Below are 24,020 nucleotides of genomic sequence, written 5' to 3' on the forward strand. Positions count from 1 at the left end.
TAGTGAGTATCTTGCCAGAACAAAGGCTGAGGTGGGTGGTAAGGACTGGTGGTGTCTGGCTCTTACCTTCTGCCTGCCTGGCAGCTCCTGTGCTCCTAGCGCTGAAAAACAAGGATCAGGCACAGCCTCCAGGGGGACTGTAGGGCCTCATTGCTGTGGGGAGACCAGCTAAATGCAGAAATGTGGTAAAACACATGGCCCAGCCTGGCCTTGTGCCTCTTCTCCAGGTACACACTGAGGACATGTGTGCTCTCCAGGTGTTTCCATGCTGCTGGGCTGAGCCTTCTGCACAGGAGCTCTGCTGGGAGCTCTCTCCCAGGTCCCTGTGCAGAACCCCCTGCTCCTTGGCAGCACCCAGACAGTTCCCCTGCCCCTTCATGCTGGGCCAGAATTGCCATCCAGCTGCTGGGGTTTGGCTGTGCAGCGAGCACCTCCTTCAGTGCTGGAGGGAGCTGCCTGAGGCTCTGCAGCGTTCAGTGGAGAAATCCAGAGGTCACATTTGGCTGGCACCAGCACCTTGCCCTGGTTTCTGTCTGCTGTGATTGACTGGAGCCTTCACTGCTGGCTCTGGGGGCTCAGAGTGGGGCTGGCTGTGCCTGGCTGAACCCCCTGGGTGGCAGACAGGGAGCGTTGTGAGGGGGAGATGTCACGACAAGCTGCATTTATCCAGGCTGTTGCTTGGCAGTGCTGCTCCAAGGTGCATCAACATAATGAGATACATAAAAGGAGAAGGCAGTTAAATGTGCAATAACATCACAATAAAAGTAAAACTGAGCATTAATGAAAACTCAGAGCACACTAAGTGTAGTATCGTCGAGCGCTCCCAACACCTTGGGCCTCGGTGGTCAAACTTAATAATAATTTCTGGCAGTGTCATTACCGGAATTAAATGAGGGTTTAACTGTCTAGAAAAAGATGTTGGGGAAAAAAAACGGGTCTTCAGACTTCCCAAGTGGTTCTGCTGTGTGGATGTCACCGAGGTAGCAGAGGTACCAGGGGCAGGGGATGCTGCAAGGGGCAGGTTGTGGCTGAGCCTGCAGGGTGAGGTGGAGGAAGAGCCAGTGTGGTTACTTTCAGGAGTGAGCTTTGCACTTGCTGCTGAAGCACCTGGGGAGCTACAGGGTCTGCTGTGAGGGCAGGCTGAGAGTTTTAATGTGTGTGCCTGCTTGGCTCTGCTGTGATGCAGCTTGCCCAGGGCCAGCAGTGCTCCAGGCCACAATGCTGCCTTTGGCTCTTTCAAATAAATGCAGGACCCCAGAAATACTGACAGCTGCCCAACATGAAAAACTGAACTGTTTGCTTTTCCCTGGTAACTGAAACCTCTTTTCTCTCCTCTCATTCCCCTCTGTCCCTCCCTGGCAGGTTTGGAGGCTCGTTTTGCAGTGGCTGCACGCTGCCACCATGGCACCGAGGCTCCCAGGAATGGGGCCCTTCTCCCTCCTCAGCCTTGGAGTCCTGGTCCTGCTCCTGGCTCTCCCTGCTGATGCTGGGTAAGGTGGTGAGTGCTGAGCTGTTGGCCAAGGCTGCAGTCCTATAACTGAACTTAAATATCCCGGGATCAGTGTGTGTATGAAGCAGTCCAGGGCAAAGCACTAAAGGGTCTCTGCTGTGCTTGACCCTCCTCCCCTTGTCCCCATCCCCATGCCTTCCACCCAGGGGCTGTTCACTCCGTAATGTGGCTGACACTGGCATTATTTGAGGTGCTCTCACTGAGATCAGTTGTCAGCGTTTCCTGCAACAAAACCTATTTTCAGATTTGGCTTCTGCACAATTCATTCTGGGCAAGGACTCTGCTTGCCTGAGTTTTAACCTGGAAGAGAGATTCTCCCCACCCCATTTAATATTTTAATAGTATTTTAAAGAACAGAAAATCAATCTGCTTCATCTGTTTGGCTGTTAATGGTGTAATGACCCACGGGCAGCACACCTGACCTGCTGCAGCACCGGGGTTCTCTGCCACCCTGCCTGCTCTCCCGTGCCTGGGTGTGCAGGCTCTGGCTGTCCTGGCAAGGAGGGTGCTGCTGCCAGCCTCACCTTCCCAGCCTCTGGGAGCTGTGTGGAGGGGATGAAAGCCTGTTAGTCCGTGACTGCATCCCACCAGAGCCTTTGCTGGGTGAGCTCGGGGAGCCCTTTGAGGAAGGACAGAGATGTGGGGAAGGAGGAGCTCTGCACAGAGGGACAGAAATGCAAATAATACATGACTTCTATAAAACATTTAGAAAAGCCTTTAGAGTGCCAGGTATGGACACTGAAATGCTGTCTGCTGAGTTACAAGTCCAGAAGGGCTCAAGGATCTTCATGCATGAAAAGGTGTTGGTGCTGCCCTTCCCGCCCTGTCCTGTCTGTTCTGCTTTGTCTGCTTGGATTTGACCTTGCAGCTTGCCCTGCCCTGTGAGTGCTGACCCTGCACGGGCAGTCAGCCCTGGCCTCTCACCCCATCCCCACAATGGCTGTGGGGCTGTCCCCACGCCCTGTGCCTGCAGATCTGCCATCCCCATTGCTGCCTTTTCCTCCCCACCCTGTATTCACCAGAGCTGCTGCTCCCTCCCACCTGCCACGCAGGGATTGCTCACAGCACTGGTCCCCAGGAGGATTTGCTTCCCAAATGGTGTGCAAGGGGACCCCTGTGCTGATGTGGCACAGCTCCCCAGAGAGCCTGTGCACAGGTGGCAAGGTAATGACTTTTTCTCAAGCCTCTCCTAATTAAATTTGCTGTAAACCTCTGTCCTTCCTGCCTGGAGGATTTTAATTATTTTAAAACCTTGATCCCGCACATCTCTTTGCGGTCCCTTTATGCCTAGCTAAAGGGCAGCTTTAGCTTTATGTTAAGGTGAGGTGAGGCAGCCCAGAGCTTTCCTGGGAAAGGAATTATTAGCCCAAATCAGGTGCCAGGCAGAGGTGCTGCTGGCTCTCCCCTGCCTGCACCTTCCCTTGTCCTGCCTACGCTGCTCTTCCCCCAGCACCTCCCGAGTGAATCCCACACTGCTCACATTGAAGTCAAACCCTCAAACGTCAGCCTAAGTAAAACAGCTTTGAAATTTGTAAACTCATTTTTCCCATCACTGCTGAGCCTCCGCCAGGAGTTCCTTCACAAAAAGCCATCCTCTAGCTCTTTATATTATGGGTAATTTTTAAAGATAGCTTATAAAACATTAATGAATGAGCTTTTCATGAGCATGCTAGCTATTCATAAGTTATAGATGGTTATATACTCATCAGCAGACTCTGGGACAGATTGCTTTTAACCATGACATCTATTGAAAGCTGGTACAATTGAAACCCCACTAATTACTGCAGGCATGTTAAATTTCTCAAAACTCTTCTTACCTGCAGGGAGTTCAAGTCCAGATGAAAAGCCAAAACCAGCATTTGGATTCAGCTGGAAATCTTGGAGGCTGTGATGCAGTTTGTAATGTCAGACATGTTTTGATGTTTGGATCTGGCAGGTTGCATTAGGGCTGGGTCAGGTGTTATCCCAACCACGCCTTACCCTATGGAAAATGGAATTTCAGCACTCTGTTACCCTCCTGGAGGCTCAACTTCCCGGTTTGACTGCTCCTCCAGATGTTGCTTTGCTAAAAAACAGAGGCCAAGTGATCCTGTGAGAGGTGGGATGTGCCCCTGGAGAAGTAGACCTCAGGCACTTGAAAGGAAATTTCCCAGAGTGTTTGGTCAATGAAACCAATGAAAATTAATGTCAGAATTGCCCAAAAGGGAATATTTCAATTAACTGCAGCATTCTAAATAGTATCGATTCAGCCTGACTCTAGAAGTACCCATACCCTGCTCTCAATTTTTCCTCTTTTGCTAGGAAATACTCTTTGCACTTCTTTTATCTTACAGAATCTGGGTTTTCTGTTGGGTGAACACTTTTGGTAAAGAGCTCCAAACCAGTTTTTGGTGCTTGTCACCTTACTGACACTTGACAGTGTATTTACAGGTGCACCAGCAGTGTCAGGGGTAACCAGTCGGACCAGATGGGATGCGTCAGGATTAAACTTTGAACTCCTTAAATAATATTCCTTTTTCTGTAGTTTTTTGTTGGTTTTATTATTTTTTCCCCCCAGTAATTTCATGATGCATGCTGAAATCAGTGGCTGCCACACATCAAAGGACATAAGGCTGGGGTGGGAATGAAAGGAGAAGTGTTAGAAAGTGACAATTTAGGGGCTTTTCTTCCCCCAGCATTACATTTCTGATGGTCAAAGGAGCTGTCCTTGGTAACTGGAACCATGATTTCCATGCTCACCCCCTCTGGTCTGTGGCATTCATGGTCTTCCTCTGGCCAGAGCTCCGCAGTTGTTCACCTCTCCATTTAGTGCCAATTTGCCAGTCAGAGCTTCCCTGCTCCCGGGGGGCTCCTGTAGCTGCTGCTGAGCATCCCTCTGCTTCAGCTGCCTTTTTTCCCCTGCCTGGCTGGGCTTCCTCAGCCACCTTGCTGCCTGTTTGTGCCTCTTAATCTTTCTTTTTGCCTCATTTGTCTCTCTGTTATTTCCTCTTCCATCTTCCTTGAAAACTCTTCATCTCTATAGATTTTTCTTTTTGTTTTCTGTTACTTAATCTTCTGCCTTTCCATTTGTTTTGGTCCTAACAGCTATTTCTGCTGGGGAAAGCTGTGCTTGAAGCCACAGCACTGCTGCTCTGTGCCATCTGAAATCTCTTTTATAGGCAGGTGGTTCCAGAAGGACTCACAATCTCCTTTTCTGTTGATTGAAAGGGAGACACAAAATGCAAATGTATTACTTGAGCCCCTTGTGTTTGCAAAACTGCATTGAAGATTTTCTTCAGCGAGATGTGCTTTTTCAGAGGAATTTACTCCTTGTTTTATTCCACCTGGGGCAGAATGTGTTCTGAGGAAATCATCTTGTTTGGGGGCTTCCAGGCTTCTTGTGTTGAGCAGAGATGGGAATGTGGAAGCTCATTTGTTTTTATAAGCAGGGAAAGTTCAGCAAACTGCAGAGGTGGTTCACTAAGTGTTTTAATGATGAGGCTTTAAGCCTGTTTACTGAATTCTTATTTTTCTGTCTCCCCTCTTCCCTGGGGCAGAGATCTTTGAAATGGCTCAATCTGCCAAATACCTGGTGTCACTTCTTCCATGCTGCCTGTAAAGAGATAGTGGCAGTTCAATAACTGAGCTTCCCACAGCCTCTGCTCAGAAAATGCCCATTTTTAGGGGCAGGCAAGGGATGCTGGGGCATTCCTGTTAAAACAGGGCTCCTAAACCACTCCCCGTGGTGCAGTGGTGGATCCCCCCATGGTGGATCTGAGCAGGGAAAGGTGGGGAGGGGACAGTGGGGAGAGGACAGAGGGGAGCTGATCAGAAATGCCCTGGGGTGCATCCTGCAAACACACAAATTTACCAAAACCAGAGCCCCATCCTGCCCTTCAGGCCCTTCCCTCCCTGTGGCTCTGGGAGCATGCACGGTGTCGATTTCCCCTCTAACCTTTTCTCCTGGTTTTCCCCCCGCTCCCTGTGCCAGGCTCTCTCAGAAGCACGTCTCGGACGTCGTGGATGACAGCAAGGACAACATCACCATTTTCACACGCATCCTGGACAGGCTCCTGGACGGCTACGACAACCGCCTGCGGCCTGGCCTCGGAGGTCAGTGGTGCTTCCTGCAGGCTTCAGCAGGGACAGGCAGCACACGTGGCTTTTGAATGACTCTGGCACTGCCAGGAGGGCAGGCTGTTCAGTGCCAGGCTCAGTTTGGGGCTGTTTGCCCGTTTTGAGGCTGTTTGGTTGTTGGGTATGTCGTGGGCTGAGAGGTGTGAGTCCTGGGGTGCTCTGTGGCCTGTGACAGTGCAAGGACAGGCCTGCAGATGGAGCAGCTGGGGGTGAACCTATTCCTGCTAGCTTAGAGGCAGGAAAAAAATAAATTCCCTTTCAGAAATGCTGATACATTCATTGAGGGGCCGGAGCGTGTCCAGAGAAAAGATCTGGACACAACTCTGATGAGGAGCAGCTGAGGAGCCCAGCTTGGGGAAAAGGGGGGACATTCTCACTTTTTACAGCTCCCTGAAAGGAGGTTGGAGCCAGGTGTGGGTCGGTCTGTTCTCCAAGGAAACAAATGACAGGACAAGAGGAGATGGCCTCAAGTTGCACCAGGGGAGGTTTAGATGAGATGTAAGGAAAAACTTTTTACAGAAAGGGTTGTAAGGCACTGGAAAAGGTTCTCTGGGAAATGGTAGAGCCAGCATACCTGAAAGTGTTGGTGTGGCACTTGAGGAGATGGGTTAGTGCTGAATATGGTAGTGCTGGCTGCACAGTTGGACTTGATGACCTTTTCCAACCTGAACCATTCTGTGGCTCTATACCACCAGCTTGCAGAACCTTCAGCTCGTGTTGGTGTTGATTTTAGTCAGTTTGCTTTGCTACAGAGCCTCTATCTCCACATCTTCTCAGTTATTTCCTATGCAGCTGTCACCTGGCAAGCTCTCCCCCCGTGCTGCTCTGGGCACCGGGCACTCACCCAGGCCCTGCTGCCTCCTGAGCTGCCTTCAGCACTTCTGCCAACACTGCTGCTGCTGCAGAGCTTCTCTGCAAGCTCCTGCACTTGTCTGAGGTGCCTCAGAAGGAAAAACCATGGCAGCCACCTTCCCATCTAATGCCTAGAGCTACAGTCAGCATGACCTAAGGGGGCAGAAGAAACAGGGAGATGTGTGGAGAAGAGAGGTTAGGGAGATGTGGGCCTGGGTGGTTTCCTGGTGTGTTGTTGCTGTGGCAGAGGTGGCCCCTCTCAGCTGAGTGTCCCTGGGGCTGCTGAGGGGATGTCCCTGCACTGCTCTGGGCTCTCCTGCTCAGCCAAGGTGTGCTGATTCCCACCCAGAGCTGGAGTCACCACGTGCTGTCCCATTTTCTGCAGGTCCTGCTGCCAAGAGCTGCTTTCCTGAGCTCTTGCATGCTGATGGGATCTCCTGGAATGGCCCTTTCCTTCCCCAGAGCATCCCTGCCTCCTCCCAGCCCCATGCCCACCTCTCTGCCACAGCCCCCTGCCCTGCAGCTGCCCTGTGAGACCATGCCAGACCTGGGCAGGAAGGGCTTTTCCAGCTAGCATCCTCACCTCTGCTGTGCTGTAGGACCCAGGCAGGAAAGGGTTACAGCGTCTGCATAAGCAATCAGTCAGTTTTATTGCTTTTGTTGCTTGTTTCTTTCCCCCAGAATTAACTGTGGTCCCACTAATAGCTTTGCTTCCTCAAGTCTCCCCGATGGCTGTATTGATTTAAGTGAAACAAGTTCTGCACGGGGACTGAGGGGCATTTATGCTCACTGTAGGCTCAGCTGCAGACAAGTCTGCTAAGTATTAACAAGAGGAGTCCCAAGAGCCCCTTGCTGGGGAAGTTCAAACCTTTCTTGGAACATCTTTGCTCTGTTGCTTTAGATCCTTTAATAACGTGTTTAACATAATAAATTGCCTTTGCCTGAGCCAGCCCTTGCGTGTTTAAAGACTGCTTTCACCTCTGAGCTCCCCTGCTGAGGCACTGTGGCAGAGCCAGGTGGGAGGTGCTGATGGGGGCTGCAGGTTCTGGGGGCTCTTGACTGGCAGTGAGTTGTCCTCTGTGTGTGGAGCAGCCTGGTGAGCCAGGCTCTCCTCAGTTTTGGTTGTTTTTGCCAAGGCTGAAGCCTTGGAGGTCTCTCAGGAGGAGAATTAGAGGGAAAGACCTCTCCCACTGCTGCTGGTGGACAGAGAAGCAGAAATGGTCCTGCTGCAGACTCCAGAGTTTGGGGTTAATGGAAGAGCCTGGGGTGGCAGTCAGCAAGAGGCGGGCTCCTGCTGTCCAAGGCTGTGTGAGGGCTGGGAAAGGGATAGCCTTGCTATGAGCAGGGATAGCCTTCCCATGAGCAGCTGTGCTGCACTGGGACTGGGCCATGGACGAGGAACATTGGTTTTCCTGTAAGACAGCACTGGGCAGTCCCTGTAGTCTCCCCATTTCCCTTGGGAATGTCTTCCGTTGCTTTTCTGAAGATGTTAGGCAAGAGCATCCATACCCTGCAGTCTATGGAAAGGGCAGATGTGGTGCTCTTGTGTCCACACCAGGCTGCTGGAAGGATGGAGTTCCCTAAATTGTGTGTAACCTGTGTGAAGCAGGACATGCAGGTTCTTTGCCTGGCTGGTTTTCCTGTTGTGGGTGAGATGGCCCTGCAAACATTTGGGACATGGAGGGCTGAGCAGGGTTTGGGGCTGCAGCACCTCTCAGGGCTCTGCAGTGCTGTGTGTGCTCAGCCCTGTCCCCTCCTTCAGCTCCCTGTGTGCCAGGAGCCGAGCAGTGTTTGTTTAGACTTTGGGAGAAGACACTGTGTAAGCAACAGAGTGTTAATGTGGTGACTTCTCCCCTCAAGATAGCCTCTTTGTATTTATTTTCTTATCCCCTCTGCTTTCACCATCTGCTGCCACCCACTCTAATAGCTGCCATGCCAGAGCTCCGCTTCCTGCCAGGATGCTGCAGACACGAGCTGAAGCAAGTGCTGAGGCTGCTCAGGAGTGCCTGCTGCTGCAGAGCCAGCCTCCAGGTGAGCATGGCCCTGCCTGCTGCTGCTGCCCCAAACAGGACACATCCAGCCCAGCCAGGAGTCCTGCTGTCCTGTGGCAAGGGGCAGATTTGTGAGCACACTTCAGAAGAAGAAGAAAGGCAGGGGAAGGTGGCTGTCAGAGCCCTTCTTCTGCAGTAACCCCCTGCAGCACTGGGGACACAACCATTTGTGTCACAGTGTCTGGCAGGAGGTTTCTCCCTGGCTCTGCCCACTGAGACAGGGCTGGATTCCTCTTAGGAACAGAGCTGAGTCTTTTGTTTGGCCTCATGAGCACAGAAAGACAGTCTGGGCTCGGGGAAGGGGTTCTGCATAAACATAACATCTTCTAGGGCTCAGAGTGGGGCAGGAGAGGAAGGAGCTGTCAGCACAAAGGCTGTGTTCCCCCTGGGAGAACACGGGGCAGATTGGTTATTAAGTCAGGAGGGAACAGCGATGGACCCCGAGGGAATGGAGACATCTGTTGTCATGGCCAACCTTGCAGGATCAGAAAATGTCCCAGGAGAGCTTCTGTGGGCAGCATGGGCCTCTGCTCCTGGTCTGGAGCTGTGAAGTCTCACAGATCCTCTGTGAAGTCTCACAGATCCTCTGCCCAGCCTGCAGGGGCTGAGGTGCGAAGTGTCTGTCTGCAGCTCTCAGGTTCTCCTTGCTGGGGCTCCCTGCAGAGCCTCATTTATGCACCTGGAGCTTACCTGGAGCTCCCAAGAGCAGAAGTGGGGAGATGTGGCCAGGAGAAGGAGGTGGAACTGCCTGACCAGGGGTGAGATGTCCTGTGCCCAAAAAGAAGAGATGCTCAAGTAGTGGGATGAAGATGAAGGGACCACAAGAGATTCTTTGTGAATGACAGATGTACAAAACCACCCTGTGTGTCCTTGCTGTCCTTACAGGGACACTGTGGTGTCCAGCACAGTGACCATGAGGGAGAACACAGAGTTTGGGGGTTCCAGGGTCAGTGGTGCTCCCTGGACAGCTGAACCTCCTCTACCTTAGTTCCTAATTGATGGCATTTGGGTCCTTTGTGCTGCAAATGAAACAGAGCCATCCTGGGAATGCCTGGGCAGGACCAGGAGGGGACATTCCCAGGCTTTTCCTTCCTTACAGCCTCGAGAGTGCTTTAAATATGCTTTGGCAGTGTAAGGCTATTACTGCTGGAGGAGGAGCCATGTGGGACCTTTCCCCAGCTGTTTGCAAAGCAAAAGGGTGTTTTTCCAGCTCAGGCAGAGACTGGGTTCCACATGGCCAGGGGTGTGCCTGAGGTACATTTGGGGTGAGGAGCCCAGAGGGCATCTGGACAGTCTCTGTATTGAGTGGTTGGGAAGCATTCCAGAAAACTGCTGGGCTTTTCCAGGGCATGCCAGCAGGGAAAGATTTTGCCCCAAGGAAGAGGAGAAGAGAGTAGGCTGCTCAGTTTTCCAAAAGACGAGTTGTAAACATCCTAGATAAGCCAGGTTTCTCCAACTGCAATTAAAAAGCAATTTGTACCATGTTAAGCAGCCAGGCTGGGATCAATGAGTGTTATCCCTCCTGGATGCAGCATGACTGACAAGGTAACTCGTGGTGTTTCCTTGAAGCCTCCACAGCATCTCTGGAGTCCCTGACCAGCTCAGCCCTGCTGAGGGGGTGATGGCTGCTGAGCATCCTGCCAGGCCAGCTCTGCACCAGAGCTTCTGGACAGCTGAGGTTTGGGAGCCTCCTGAAATGTCCATGGGGTTCAGCAGGACCAGCAAACACAGACACGTGGACTAAAGCAGCACAACTCTCCAGGCAGGGCAAGACCCTTCACCCCTCGGGTTCCTTCTTCCTTGGGGACAGGGTGTGGCACCCATTCCTTGTCCCTGGGGTGCTCCCATCCAGGCAGAGGGGAGGCCCAGTTTTTACCCTCCCAACTGGGTCTATCCAGAGGGTGAAAGCAACCCAGGCTCCCCTTCCTCTTCTCCACTGTGCTGTTCTTTGGTGTCAGCACCTCCCAGCCCGCGTTGGGCTCGAGCAGGACTTGGTGCAGTCAGGGCCTGCTGCTCACAGCAGGACTCAGATCAGAGGTGCCCACCTGGCCTGTGGTGCTTTTTCTCTATACTTACTGTGTCAGCTCTGTCTTGCCAATGGTTTAGATCTACAGCCACCTGTTAATTTTCATCCTGCTGTTGTATTTCCATGATTGTTTTGTCAGCACAGTGCACCTTGGTTGGAGTTTCTCTTGTTTCCTCTTTCTGTGGTGCCATGTCTCTTCCTGCTCTTTTAATGCTGGTGTGGTTTGGCAGGATGGCTCCTGAGGAACATCTGTATCCCTGCCTGGCCACCTGTATTTCACTAATTCAAATGCTGATGGCCAGCAGGGTTTGGATTTGGGTTCAGAGCAGCTCCATTTAGGTTGAGACATTCCCAGGAGATGCTTGGTGTGCTACAGCTCAGTGCATCTGCCGTTTTGGCCTGACCTCCTGCAGGTGAGGGCTTGTCTGTTGCTGTGGGAGCATTAAGGCAGAGGGGCCGAAATAGAATAATTAAATTACAGAACTACCTTCTCTTGAAAGTGCAGTGCTCTCCAAAATGAAACAGCAAGACCTTACCTGCCTGGCAGGATCCAAGAAGAAATCTGTTTGCAGTGACATTAACCTATAACAGTGGTAAAAATTGTTAAATTGTCCAGATTGAAGTTTATGGAACTTTTATTTCCTAAAGTCTGGATGAAATGTTGAAATTGACCTTTTCACTTGTGGATAGGTTTTTCACCTGTGTGTGATAAAACTGCCTCATAACCATTATCTAGACCTACTGTTTGTGTGAGAGAAACATGAGATGACAAACAGAGCTGTCCTCTGTTGTTTATTACGATTTCTAGGGTTTCGAGTCTGTGTTTAATCTGTTTTTCTGTCTTAATGTTCCACTTCTCCCAACTTCTCATCTCTTCTCTCTGATCTGACTTCATGCTTTGTATTGATTACTCCAGGGAGGAATTTGATCCTTTCTTAGAAAAAAAAAACCCAAAATCCATGTCTTATCTCAGATTTTTGTCTCTGTCTGAGCTTCCTTGATGAGTTTTAATTTGAAGCTGAGGCATTGCCTGAACAGCATTTCCTTCTGTTTACCTTTCTGGGCAACGGGGACCCTGCTCTGCTCGTCAAACTTCTGAAGTCAAGATCTGTCTGTGAACAAATTAAAGAAAGGTTGTCTTCCCCTCGAGGGCAGCTCTCCGAAGGCAGCTTTGCTGTGGATTTGCAGAGCCCTGGTGCTCTCCTCTCTGGCACAGAATTCCTGGTGGAGTTGCTGTTTAAAGCCCTGGTGCACAGCTGTGTGTGAAAAGCCTTGCACACATCAGAAGGCAGGCGAGGAGCACGGCCCTGACAGCTGTGCCTAAGGGTGGAAGTCTTCTCTTAAATAAGTTATGAATGTGCTGAGGGCAACAAGCCTGTATCAAAGCTTCAGGGATGTCACAAGAACCAGGGAGGGGTCAGGAATCCAGTGTGAAAGGAGGTAGATTTCTTTTGGTGTGAAACACCTGGCTTTGGGTCAGCACTGGTGCTTTGGGGGCATCTGGCAGCTGCCACTGCAGAGCTGTGAGGGGGTCACCACGCCAGGTCTGTGCCTGCCACCCTCGGAAAGGCCAGTCATGTGGCCAAAATCCATCACCAGCTGTCCTTGTGTGCACCCTGCTGGGCTCTCCAGAGCAGCCCAGCCAAGCCCCTAGGCTGTGGGGCAGTGATTTGTGAGAAGGAAAAGTGTTTCTCCTGCTCCTGTGGTGCCTTTTTTAGCTGGTGCTTTCCCTGGCTGCGTGTTTCCAGCATGGAGCTGCTCACCCTGCCCTGCACCCACACGTGTAGGCAAGAAGATCTTCCCCAGGGGGCAAGAAATATTTGTAGGAGAGGAAAGCCACCTGGAGGGTTTTTTTGCCCCAGTAATATGTACTGGAGTATCTCAGAGCTCCAGTGCTGGCTCAGACACCTGCAGTGAAGCAGTGTGAGCGTCGGGCAGCTGCTCCCTGCCCGAGGGGGAGCTGTGGATGTGTCAGAGATGGGATGATGGTGTTTGTTTATAATGACTCTGGAAGGCGATAGCTGATGTTTCAGCATGTTGAACATGTGTTAGATGGGTTTAAGAACATTAGTAGATGATGTTATAGATGGCTATAAACTGCTTGTAAGGATGTCTTTATTGATCTGTTGGACTATGGCAGCTTCTCCTTTATTAGAATTTCCATTCGTTCAGGCCCATGTAAAGGATTTATAATGGGGCTTTGATATGGATTGAGAAATAAGATTTTTTTATTGGATGTTATGGAGTTTAAAAACAACTTTAATTGGTTTGTTCTGGGAAGCTGTTGGTGAAACAACTGGTCAAATACTGAGGAAACAGCAGCTATTTTATTTGTTGAGCTAGAGGATAAAATGTTTGCAGCAGTTCATGTAGTAATATAGAGGTATTGTTTATGTCTGATGAGGCAAAGTCATTGATCATGTTGGTGGTGACTTTCAGCCCTGATCCATCTGAAGAAGCACTCAAATCACATCTATCTGAGCCCCCTGTGGAGGGGGGATTAATGCTGCTGCTTCAGACCTGTTAGCTTCTTAATGCTGTTCCATTTATTTAAAGGTTATTGTTTGATTAAATAAAAATACTGGAGTGTTTGTGAGGGTGGAAGATGCATGGGGCTTTGGGGAGTGCTGCAAGGCTGTGAGGTTAAACTGTGCAGGGTCCCTTAAGCAAAGACTATTAAAAGTCAGAGGGAAATACCCTGTTGCAGTAAGTGGCAAAACTCTCACCTGGTGGGGCAGGAATTTCCTGTAATATTTCTTTGTCTAATAACTTGTAACTGAACTTTAAAAATGTGCCTCTGAAGGATGTGCAGCTAATGTTTATTAAAAAGAAAAAAAGAGTGCTTGTGGAGTACTGACAATTATAGGCACAGAGTATAGCCTAGACAGGGATTTTAATCTGCAATTTGCATTGTGAGGAAAGGACACCCCGTTCTCTTTACCTTCTGCAAGGATATAATTCGAACCAAAGTGTTGAGAACAACAGGCATAGAAGAAGCATATGATTTTTTTTCCCCCTCTCCCAACCTGCTGGAAAATCCTATTGATGACAAAGTTCAGGCTGAGTCAGTGGATGGAACAACTCGTGACTGGAGCGAAATAAATTGTGTCTGAAAAGCCAAGATGCTGTTTTGACGACTCAAAAGCCATTCCAGACAGCTCTGGTTTGGAAAGATCAGTTGTGATACGAGAAACTTTGCTGAGGAAAGGGTCTGAGGACCATAACAACCCCCCAAAGCACAGCCATTGGCTGTGCACGGTGCCAGAGGCTCTGCACAGGGATTGCTGCATCCCTCAGAGCTCTTGTTGAGGAAGTTTTGTGTCCATACAGGCCAGATCACGGGGGTTTTTTTGCTGTCCTGCATTCATTCTTACCCATCTGATTTCTTTTCTCATCATGTGGATGTCACTTTAGCCAGCTGTGACCACTGTGCTGCAAAAAATGAAGGTACAAACTCTGTTGGGTTCCTCCCCGCCAAGTTGTGTTTTCTGTGAAGGGTCTGTGCACATGTGGGAATTGAATTCCAGGCTCTTGTGCATGAAAGATGAGAGCTCTTTCCTTTGGAGAGATGCACCTGGTCTTGCCTGAGTTTGAAAACACCTTTTCTTAGAAAAGGGCCTTGTCTGCTTTCATGAGGAAGGGTTAAAAACAAAAGCATGAAATCTCCTTTCTTCTTCTCTGATCAATCTAGCCATGGTTATGAGAGGAGCTTTCTGATAGCTCCTCTTTGTCATGTCATGTCAATACCATTAAGTCCACTTTGGCAAGGGAAGCGATGTATAATTAATCTGCAAATCAGTAAAGAGGATGTGATTTTTATACAAAGGAGAAGGACTTTACCTGCAGAAGGCTTTGTGTGGGCATGGCCAGGCTTGGATGGGACCCCCTTCAAGCATCCCTGTCCCAGCAGCTCCCCTGTGTGACACACCTTCAGTGGAGCCCATTTGCTGCCCTCCAGCAAAGGGACTGAGTCAACAAATTAATGGCAACCAGGTAGGGCAAGGCTGAGGTTAGGAGTATGCAAGTGCCCCTGAACACCTGCCCAGCGAGTTGGTTGAGCCAGAAAAATATCGTTAACACTTTGCCTCCATCCACTGGTTTTGTTGTTTTGGGGTTTTTAAAGCTTTGGCTCTATTGGGATTATTATTATTTTGATGCAGAACGCATTAAAAAGGGAAAAGGAAAAAAAATCCAAGACCTATCTGGACTGGTTTGTTCCCAGAAAGATGTTCAATTTTGTATGTATAATTGAAAGGGGCTAAATATAGCTGTATTAATATTTATGGGCCTTATGTTGGAGTCAATACAAGAGTTGCTGTTCAAGGCAATTAAGCTTTACCTTTTCACATGTAGGATTTCGGTGTTTGGAGATGACATTAGTGGTGTGACCTGCATCCAAGAGAGAAAACACTAAAAGCATGCCACCATCTGTGGAGTATGATACCCTGTATTTAGTGCTGTTTGCTGACAGGCAGTTTGTCTCCAGTGAGGCTGATCTCTCCAGGGCAGGGCTGCTGTCTTAATAGCAGAGAAATCAGGGAAATCAGTGCTCTGGGAGGCTTGCAGGAGAGCTCGTCCTGCTGTGTTTTGGGAGGATCTGAGCCACGGGCCTCTGGTGACATCACAAAGTGAGGATTGCCCACCTCTGCTGCATCTGTAGCTGCTGGGGATAAAGGGAAAACCACCATGGTGGCACTTGATGGATCCCGTTTGTGCTCACACCACCCACGCCCTAGAGCTGGAGCACGGGAAATGTGACTCTGGGAGGGCTCTCCATGCCCTGTCCCAGGGCTCAGGCTCTCTGTGCCTGTCTGCAGGGCCAGTCACAACCTTCATGTCACCAAAGCACCAAGAAAGCAAATCCTGTCCGGGCTCTGAGCCGCTGTAGGGAGCGTGTGCACGGGAATTAGGTCGGGGCTGTAACGATGAAAACAAGTCAGTTTGCATGAATAACAAAGGCAAAGTGATGGTGTGCTGGATTTCTGAAGCACTGCCTTTCAAGAGAAGGGTATCACTGGGAAAACATGACAAGAATCCTGGCAGTGGCTGAATTGCCCTGCATTGCTGCTTTTTGGGAGCTGCAGCTCCTCACTGCTCCAGTTAACAAAGAGCTGTTGGATGCTGTAAAATCTCTCACTGATAGGGACTGTCTGAGTCCTGCCTGTCTCCTAAATTTGATCAATGTGTCAAGCTTTTTCTTTTTTCCATCTGGCTCTGGCAACTGCCTTTGGGAAGGAGGGCTGCAGCAAGGAGCCTTGCTTGGGGTTGACCTGCCCTCCCCAGGGCTGCAGGTGGAGATTGTCTCAGTGATGCTGATCGTAGTGCTCATCCCTTCTCCAAGGACTCTCAAATCCTGAGTGGGTGTGTTTCTGTTCTTTCCCTGGTACGTGGTGTGTTTTGGTAGCTGGAAGCCTTTTAACCTCCTTCAGTAACCATCAGGGGGGTGCATTTTCCAAGGATTTTCATTAGCTTTAGCTGCTGGAGCACAATGGCTGCTTAAACAGGGAGGGAAAAGTGGAAATCAGAGGGCACACCTGCCGAGGAAAAAATGGGGGCCATGCTCTCAGTGGTGGAAAATGAGTTTTCAACTCCAAGTGGCCCTTTGGAATTCCACCTCACTCTGGGGATTTGCTCTGGGTGACGCTGACCCCAGCACTGGTATTTCCAATTACTGATGACATAATCCTTGCCCAAAGGTGCTGGCTCCAGAGCAGAGGAGTTTTCCTTGGTGTGCCTGTGAGTGAGCCAGTCCCACCTCATCTCTGTTCCTGAACAAGGGCAAGCCAAGCCATATATTAAGGAACAAGGAAATTGCACCAGTTAAATTTAAAAAACTCATTTAGCTAAAGCAGTGTAAGCGCCCATGAATATTTATCTGATGTTATGGAAGCGTGCGGACTCCCACCTACTTTATTAAATTGATTTTCAATAAAAATGCAAGTGGAAGACATTTGATTAATGGCTGGTGGGACAGGACAATTAATGTGAAGTCTGGAGTCAGCAAGAAGTGTCCCCTGAGCCTGTGTGTCCCTGCTGGAGGCTGGGCTAAGAAAATGTTTCTAAACTCCTCCAAGGGACCACAGCAATGTTTATCCATGTGGTTTCTCAAATGGAGTGAACAGAAGCCAGTGCAGGGTTTTGCTGAGGTCCTGACCTTGAAGCTGGCATGTGATGTTTGCTCCCAGTGTTCTGATTTTCCCTGATTTTCCCTGCTTTTCCCATCCCTCGGAGCAGGCTGCACCTGAGAATTAAACCCAGCAGCGAGCTGTGGCGCTCGCGCCGGGTTTGAGTGAGGCTCCCTGGGCCTTTGCATTTAAACATGCCTGGGATTAGCTCCATCAGCCTCCAGATCTGCCCAGCTCCTACCAATTTCCTCGCTCGGATTTGTCTCCTGCAGGAAGGCAATTTGGAGCTGTAACGTTACAGCTCTATTAAGGATCTCCAGCGCGGTGTCCCGCCGGGACCCTTGCGGCGCTGCCGCTGCCTCTTTCTGAGGAGCTGCCGGGAGATGCTGATCGTGGGCCAAGTGAGGGTTCCTGGGATGGCATCCTGCTCACTGAGGGCACCTGAGCAGCCCTGCAGGGCCTGGGGGCTCCCCTGTCCCAAAGGGCAGCAGAGCTGGGGGCTCCTTGCAGCCTGGAATGGAAACTCTCTGCTGGGGTCTGGTGAAAAACCCCTGGAAGCTGCTGTGGGAGGGGTGTTCCATCTCCTGCTCTCTGCAGGGTTTGCAGAGCCAGGGGTGCAGGGGTTTTGGGGTGATGGTTAGGGGCAGGCAGTCTGCCTTGGTGGGGTAGGGAAGGCTGGGGTTGGGCAGGGAGGTGGCTCCATCTCAGCACCCCTCAGCCCCACACCTGTGGGGCAGAGAGGCACCACAACGCCGTGAGCCTCTGAAGGTGCTGCCCAAGCGGCACCAGATAAACAACACCCGAGGCATGAATCCTTCCCCCAGCCAGGATGGCAGCCCCATGCCCTGCACTGGGGAGCAGGATGAGCACCTCGATGCCCTCAGCCCTTCCCAAGGGGCACATGGCACCCAAAGGGCTCCAGACAGATGGCACAGGGAGAGCATCCAGGGGCAGGGAGCTGCAGGCGCTCCTGCTGCTGCACCTCCAGGACGGAGAGGCTCGTGCAGTCTCTGTTCTGCAGCACTTTGGGGTTTTCTCTACATGCAAATGTGGCAGCAGGGAAGAGGCACAGACACTTCTGGCACAGTTGGGCACTCCCCTGCTGTGCTTGCTTTGCTGGGGAGCTGGGCATGGACAAGAGTGATGGGAACAGAAAGGAATTAAAGAGGAAAAAAAGGGGGGAGCAGATGCTGGGGATGGACAAGAGTGATGGGAACAGAATGGAATTAAAGGGAAAAAAAATTGGGGAGCAGATGCTGGGCATGGACAAGAGTGATGGGAACAGAAAGGAATTAAAAAAAAATAAAAGGGAGTAGGTGCTGGCAAATAACTGCATGGCAGAAAAAGAGAGGGAGAGTTGTGGTTGAAAACAGAAGCTGAGGAAAGGCAGATTGGCAGGCAGCATATTTCTGGAGACAGCTTTCTTCTCTGTAGGCTGAGTCACCTAAGAAACGTGTCAATAAAACACACTCTCGGGCACTGTCTCTAATAAATATATATTTAAGAGAGACATTTCTTCAAAACTTCTGCGAGGAGATGTCGAATTCTGAAGGGATGGCATGAAAAATGACATCTCCAGTGGAAGCAGAGAGTTGCCATGGGAACTGGAACGCTTTGAACATACATCACTAAAACAAGAAAACATTTTCCCCAGCAAAGGAAATTAAAAATTACATACATCTGGAGGCATCTGCCCTCTGCCTGTCTCTGATGGGAGTATCAGAGTACCATGCAGCATATCATAATTCATGTAGTGGGCAGGACTGACAATTCCCTATCAGTTGTTGAATTTTTGTGAGTAACTGTGATAAAAAAGCCTTCCTGTACTTGGGACAGGCAATGCTGGTGTCTGAACACTGCTGGGGAGGGGGAGATTTAGAGCCAAAATGGAATTTCCTCTGAAATTATTTTGCTCACCTGGGGATAAAACAGCAGCCTGAATGCACAGCTAAGCCCATCTTGCCATGTGGGCGTAGATCCTCTGCTGCCAGAGCTTGCTGGCCCCATTTGGCTGCCAGGGACTTTTCCTGGGAAGCAGGGGAAGGCAGATGAGAGGGGATGTCCTGGAGGAGCACAGTGAGTGTTTGGGGTTTATCTTGTGCTTTGGAGACTCCATTTTCCCGTACAAGTCTGGGGCAGCAAAGCCAGGAGGAGTTATTTGCACCTGGCAAAATAAAGTGTAATTATGTCTTTCCTTTCTTTTCCGGTGCATTTCCTTTTTCTTTCTTTCCCAGTGCCTTTCTCGGTGTGTGGCAGAGGTGGCACAGGGTGAGCCCAGGGGAAATCCTAAATTGACCAGTGCAGGGCAGTGTGAATTAAATAAGTTATTTGCACATTGTATTGGCACTGCTGAAATAAATAAGCACTGGCCATGCAGCCCAGTGACCTGTGCATGACAGGGGACAGACAGCTCAGTGCAGAGCGGGGCTCTGCCACACACAAGACGTTGGGGTGCATGAAGAAGGGAAAATGTTTGTCTGCAGTGGCCTGGGAGTGGAGGTGAAGGATGCCAGAAGCATCACCGGAGGCACACTGTCTGAGGAGCTGATTGAATTCTCTGCTGAAGGAAATGCCAGCCAGGAGCTAATGGATAAGGGAACCAGAGTGCAAATTACAGCTTTGCTCCCTGCTATGGAACTCTTGTATCTTGTCTCAGTACCTGGTGTTGGCCTCAGGGGACAGGCTTGAAAATTAAATGGGCCCTTCCTCTGAGCTGTACAGCAACCCCCAGGTGTCACTTTCTTCTTCTATTTTTTTTTATTTCCATTTTTTGCCCAGTAGAGCCCATCACGTGTTCTGGCAATGCTCAGCCTGCAGAGGAGCCTGGAATGAGATACAGCCAGAGGCACGGGCAGGCAGCACCAGGGCTGGAAGGCAGATGGGGAAACTGAGGCACAGCAGAGCTGCCTTGCCTCTCAGAGCCACGGTGCAGAGCAGCAGTGGTGAGGCTGGACCCCAGAGCCAGACTGAAAACCTCATACACTTCACTGAGACATCTCTTTTCTTCCTTCTCCCTCTGCAATGACGCTCACTTAATGCAGATTTGGTTTGAGTGAGACTGTTGGGTTTGGGGGCCCTCCTGACAAGAGGGAGACTGAGGGACTGGAGCATGTCCAGGGAAGGGAATGGAGCTGGGGAAGGGTCTGGAGCATCAGGAGGGGCTGTGGGGGCTCAGCCTGGAGAAAAGGAGACTCAGGGTGATTTTATTGCTCTCTACAGCTCCCTGACAGGAGGGGGCAGACAGGTGAGGATCAGTCTATTCTCCCAGGAAACCACTGACAGGGTGAGAGGAAATGGCCTCAACTCAAATCAGAGGTTCTGATTGGATATTAGGGAAAAGTTCTTTACTTAGAGGGTTGTAAAGGCTGGAACAGGCTGCCCAGTGAAGGGGTGGAATCACCATTCCTGGAAATATTCAAAAAACACATGAATGTGGCACTTGAGGGCATGGCTTAGTGGTGGACATGGTTGTGGTGCTGGGTTGAGGGTTGGACTTGATCTTTTCCAGCCTTAATGATTCTCTGATTTTTCTTGCATTCCCCTGTTTGCTTCCTTCCTTTCCAGTCTTTGCAGCTGTTTTCTCTGTTGTCTATCAATGATTATCAGGTTGGCAACAGCAGTTTTGTATTGCACCTTCGTGCTTATCTTTTTCCTGGGGATCTGCCTGATGAATTGCAGAGCTCAGTAATTGCTTTACAAACTCCAAGGATGTTACTGGCACTGATCTGAAGATTTTCTAACTCCTCTCAAAGCAACTGTGGCCTGTTGGGAGGTGGTGATTTCTGTTAAAGAAAGACTTGCTGAAAATGACTTACCCAAAGGCTCTGTTTTTAGGAAAGGGAGTAAGCAAAAACCTGCCAGGGTCAGTCTGCCTGAGGAAGAAGATTCAGAGGCACACAGGGTCCATGTAGGTTGTGGATAAGCCTTGTCTAATAGGTGGTTTTCCCAGCTGGTTTGTTCATGTGTAGAGGGATACAGCAGTGCTTTGTTTTGGTGCCTCATCTCTGCTGTATTTGCAGCCTCAGGCACAGCACTGAGGTGCTGAACCTGCTGCAATCCATCCCTGAGGGTTCTGTTCACCAAGATCCTTTGGCATGGCCAGCAAGAACTCTGTCATTGATCCCTAAAGGGGAGAATTAATTGAACAAGGTCATCAAGGCAGGCCCAAAGCAGACCACAGGTGCTTTGCAGGTAACATGGAGTGGGTTTGCCCAATGCTGAGGTAGCAGACTAGCATTTTTGCCCTCACATTACTGCTCCTGCAGCAGAATTCTCTTGGCTTTGGTTTCCTCAGGGCACAGCTGGATGCACCAGCTGGCACCACGGCCTTGCTGACTGCTCTTCCCCTGTCCACAGGGACCAGCAGGGATTCCCTTTCCCCAGTGCCTCTGGCTTAGCCATCAAGGCCAGGCTTTAATACTGACTATGTTAAATTATGCATGCTAATTTATATTCACACATTTTCCCATTGTATTTATAATATATAACAAACATGTTTATGTAGCATCTCCCTTCCATTACCACAGGGTCTGGGAGCACTGCAGAACCTCTAAAAGCATGCTCATACATACATATTCCTCCTCTGTCTTCCTGGCATCTGAGGGTGTCCTGAGTCCTTAAAATAGTAACAACAGTAGCTTTGTTCATTCTGTCTTAGTTCTGTCTGTGGCAAAAATAGCACAGCTAATTTGTAGGCTCTGTTTGTAGTCTGTATGTGTGAGAATGAGGGGTGTGTATAAAGCCTCCATGGCTGCACACCCTCCAGCAGTTGCTGCTTCTGACTCTTTCTTCTGTCCCTGCTGGAGTGGATGTTTATCAATAACTTGCACCACATCCTGAGTCTAACCCCTGGATGTGTATCTCGATGTGGTGATAAAAATATGTGCACATGGTTAAAAGGGGGGCAAGCTAAATTAAATCACATTCTGTGGAGCGTTGTGGTAGGTGTTTAGCCAGGGCTTCTAATGGTGTAAGACTTATCACACCCATCTTGCTGCCTTTTGTCTTCCATAAGCTTTAGAGCTTGCTGGCTGATCTGAGCAAAGCCTGACAGAAAAGGTGGATAACTCTGAGATTTGGAGTCCCTCCAAGATTTGTGGAATTATGAAGCTGAGTGGAAAAAGACCCAAAGCTGAGAAAGGTAACTAGGTGGGATCAACTGGTGTTAGGCATCAGAAAATCAGGGAGGAAAAGCAGATCTGAGGGAAGCAGGCTCCTCTGCTGGTAAAGCAGCATCTCTCCTAGGCTGCTCTGCTGGATAGAGCTGTAACCTACACCCCAACACTCTTGACAAGTGTGAGAAAATGCCTTTCACCAGCATGGGAGGGTGTGAAATCCCTGTAGCACTTCTACAGCAACACCTGAGCGTGCCAGGTATGCCTGGAGTGCCCTCAGCCAGTGTGTGTTCAGACAAAGGAGCAGTGCAGCGAGGTCACAGCAGAAAGCTGGGTACCTGTGCTGTTACCCCACAGAAGGGCTGGGGAGGGAGTGCAGTTGCTCACCCAACAGGGAGCAGGAGATGCCCCCTGTGCCTCCCAGCACTGTGCTGAGGAGCCAAGTGTGTCTGAGAGCTCTGCTTTAAGCAATAGTTGTGCCTTGATCCCAGCTCTGTTGGTTATGGAGTTCTGTAGGTGTGGAGAGAGCTCAGACCTGGGTCAGAGCCACCAGCACATGTACAGACCATTTGCAGACTCCTGAGGGATTTCTCTTCCAAAAACCAAGCTGATATTCCCTACACACCCCAAGGAGTTTGTGCCCAGCAATTAGACATCCATCTCTGCCCGAGAGTGTGCCATAAATCCCAGACAAGCCACACTCAAGTGGTAACTGGGTCACTTCATGGTCCTGCAGCTCCTTCCTGCAGAGGACATTGGTTGCAGCCATGTGAGAACTCTGCATCTGCAGCATGTGGTGTGAGACAGGGAATCAATCTATTCCCTGCCTCAGCTCTCCGTGGCCCTGCTAAGAAAGGGAGCCAGGGCAGGCTGTCTTTCTGAGGCTTTGACAGGCATCATCTCACTTCATCTGGGCTGAAGAATTGAGCACATGTAATTGCAGACCATGCTGATTTCTCTCGTCACATGTGAGTGGCTTCGTTGTTGGCTGGCTCTTGAGACAGCCCCTGGAATTCTTTTGAATTCCTCATTCTCCCTGAAATATCCAGGTTGAGGGGAGAAAGGAGAGAAGCGCAGCTGGAAGTGACACCACATGGGTAGCTGTGTTTACAGATTGGATTATTTCTCTCTAGTCTGGCTGGAGGACACACAATTGTAGACACTGATGTGCCATCACACCAGAGAGAAGGTAGTAATTAATCACCATGGCTCACAGAGCAGCAACTTGGGAACTGGCTGTACAGCAAATGCAGGCAGTGCCAGGGGATTGGAGCAGCAGCAGTGGATGAAAAAAAGCCTGGGCACCCCAGGACTGGGGAAACAGGCTTGATGCTTTCCTGTGAGCAGCAGATAGCCTTGTTCCCCATCTAAATGTGATGTCCTTTTGATCATAACCCTGCAGAAGTCACTGGAAGCATAACTGAGGGTGTCAGAGCTGTTACACAGACCCAGTTACTCCGGAATCAAGCAAATAGCCGGGCAAAACTGCGTGAGACAAATCGTTTGTGACATGGCAGAGCTAGATAAGGATCCAACCCAAAGGCCTTGTTGGCAATCCCCTGCAGGCTCTTACTCACCCCTGCTTTTGCTGAGATAAGACATTTGTTTCAGACATTTATATTGTTTCTTCCCTTACTATGTGGTTTATTCTGCAGAGTACAGATTTCCCAGTGCTCTGTCCTTGGCTGACCTCACTTTGCAGTAGTTGAGCATCCTGTCATCTTTCACCACTCTGTCCCAGGTCACCAGCCTTCATCCATGGACCCTGCTCATCATCATCTCTGCTTCCTAGAGAAAGGGAGGTGCCATCAGAGGTGCTGAGGTCTGGGTGGGCAGAACTACCTGTGGGGCCAGCGGGGTCTTGGCTGTGTTGTGATGCTTCTGCCCAAGTGAGCTTTCCTGGAGATGTGGGTGTTTCAGGTAGCTCAGGGAATTAAATGTTGCTGTTAGCTCTGTCTGGCCTCTGAAGGGCTGGGCCACCTGCCAGCCCCCTGGTGACACTCCTGGCCTTGCTGGCTGCCACTTGGCACTGACAGGACTGAGACATTCTGTGTATGTTCTTGCTGCTTCTTCTCAGAAGAAGAACATGTACACACTGCTGTCCACTTTTGGGAAAGGTGCCCGGGCTGAGCTGCCAGACAGGGGTGAATGGCTGTGATAGGAGACTTGGCTTTCACTTCTGAGCAAGTCATTTCATATTCAAGGTTGCTGGGGTGCTGCAGCAGC

At 50.2% G+C, this 24,020-nt stretch overlaps 1 protein-coding gene across 1 annotated transcript in view; it reads left to right on the plus strand.

Moving 5' to 3' along the window:
* The first annotated feature begins 1,367 nt into the window (after nucleotides 1–1,367).
* Nucleotides 1,368–24,020, plus strand: part of GABRA3 (gamma-aminobutyric acid type A receptor subunit alpha3) — a 57,862-nt gene continuing 35,209 nt past the window's right edge. The window contains exons 1-2 of the mRNA XM_041424329.1: nucleotides 1,368–1,490; nucleotides 5,481–5,602. Of these exons, the coding sequence (XP_041280263.1) occupies nucleotides 1,402–1,490; nucleotides 5,481–5,602 (211 nt within the window). The 5' untranslated portion in view covers nucleotides 1,368–1,401. The remainder of the gene's footprint in view (nucleotides 1,491–5,480; nucleotides 5,603–24,020) is intronic.

Source organism: Onychostruthus taczanowskii, unplaced genomic scaffold (assembly GCF_017590055.1).
Source record: "Onychostruthus taczanowskii isolate IOZ18803 unplaced genomic scaffold, ASM1759005v1 scaffold81, whole genome shotgun sequence".
Classification (NCBI taxonomy): domain Eukaryota; kingdom Metazoa; phylum Chordata; class Aves; order Passeriformes; family Passeridae; genus Onychostruthus; species Onychostruthus taczanowskii.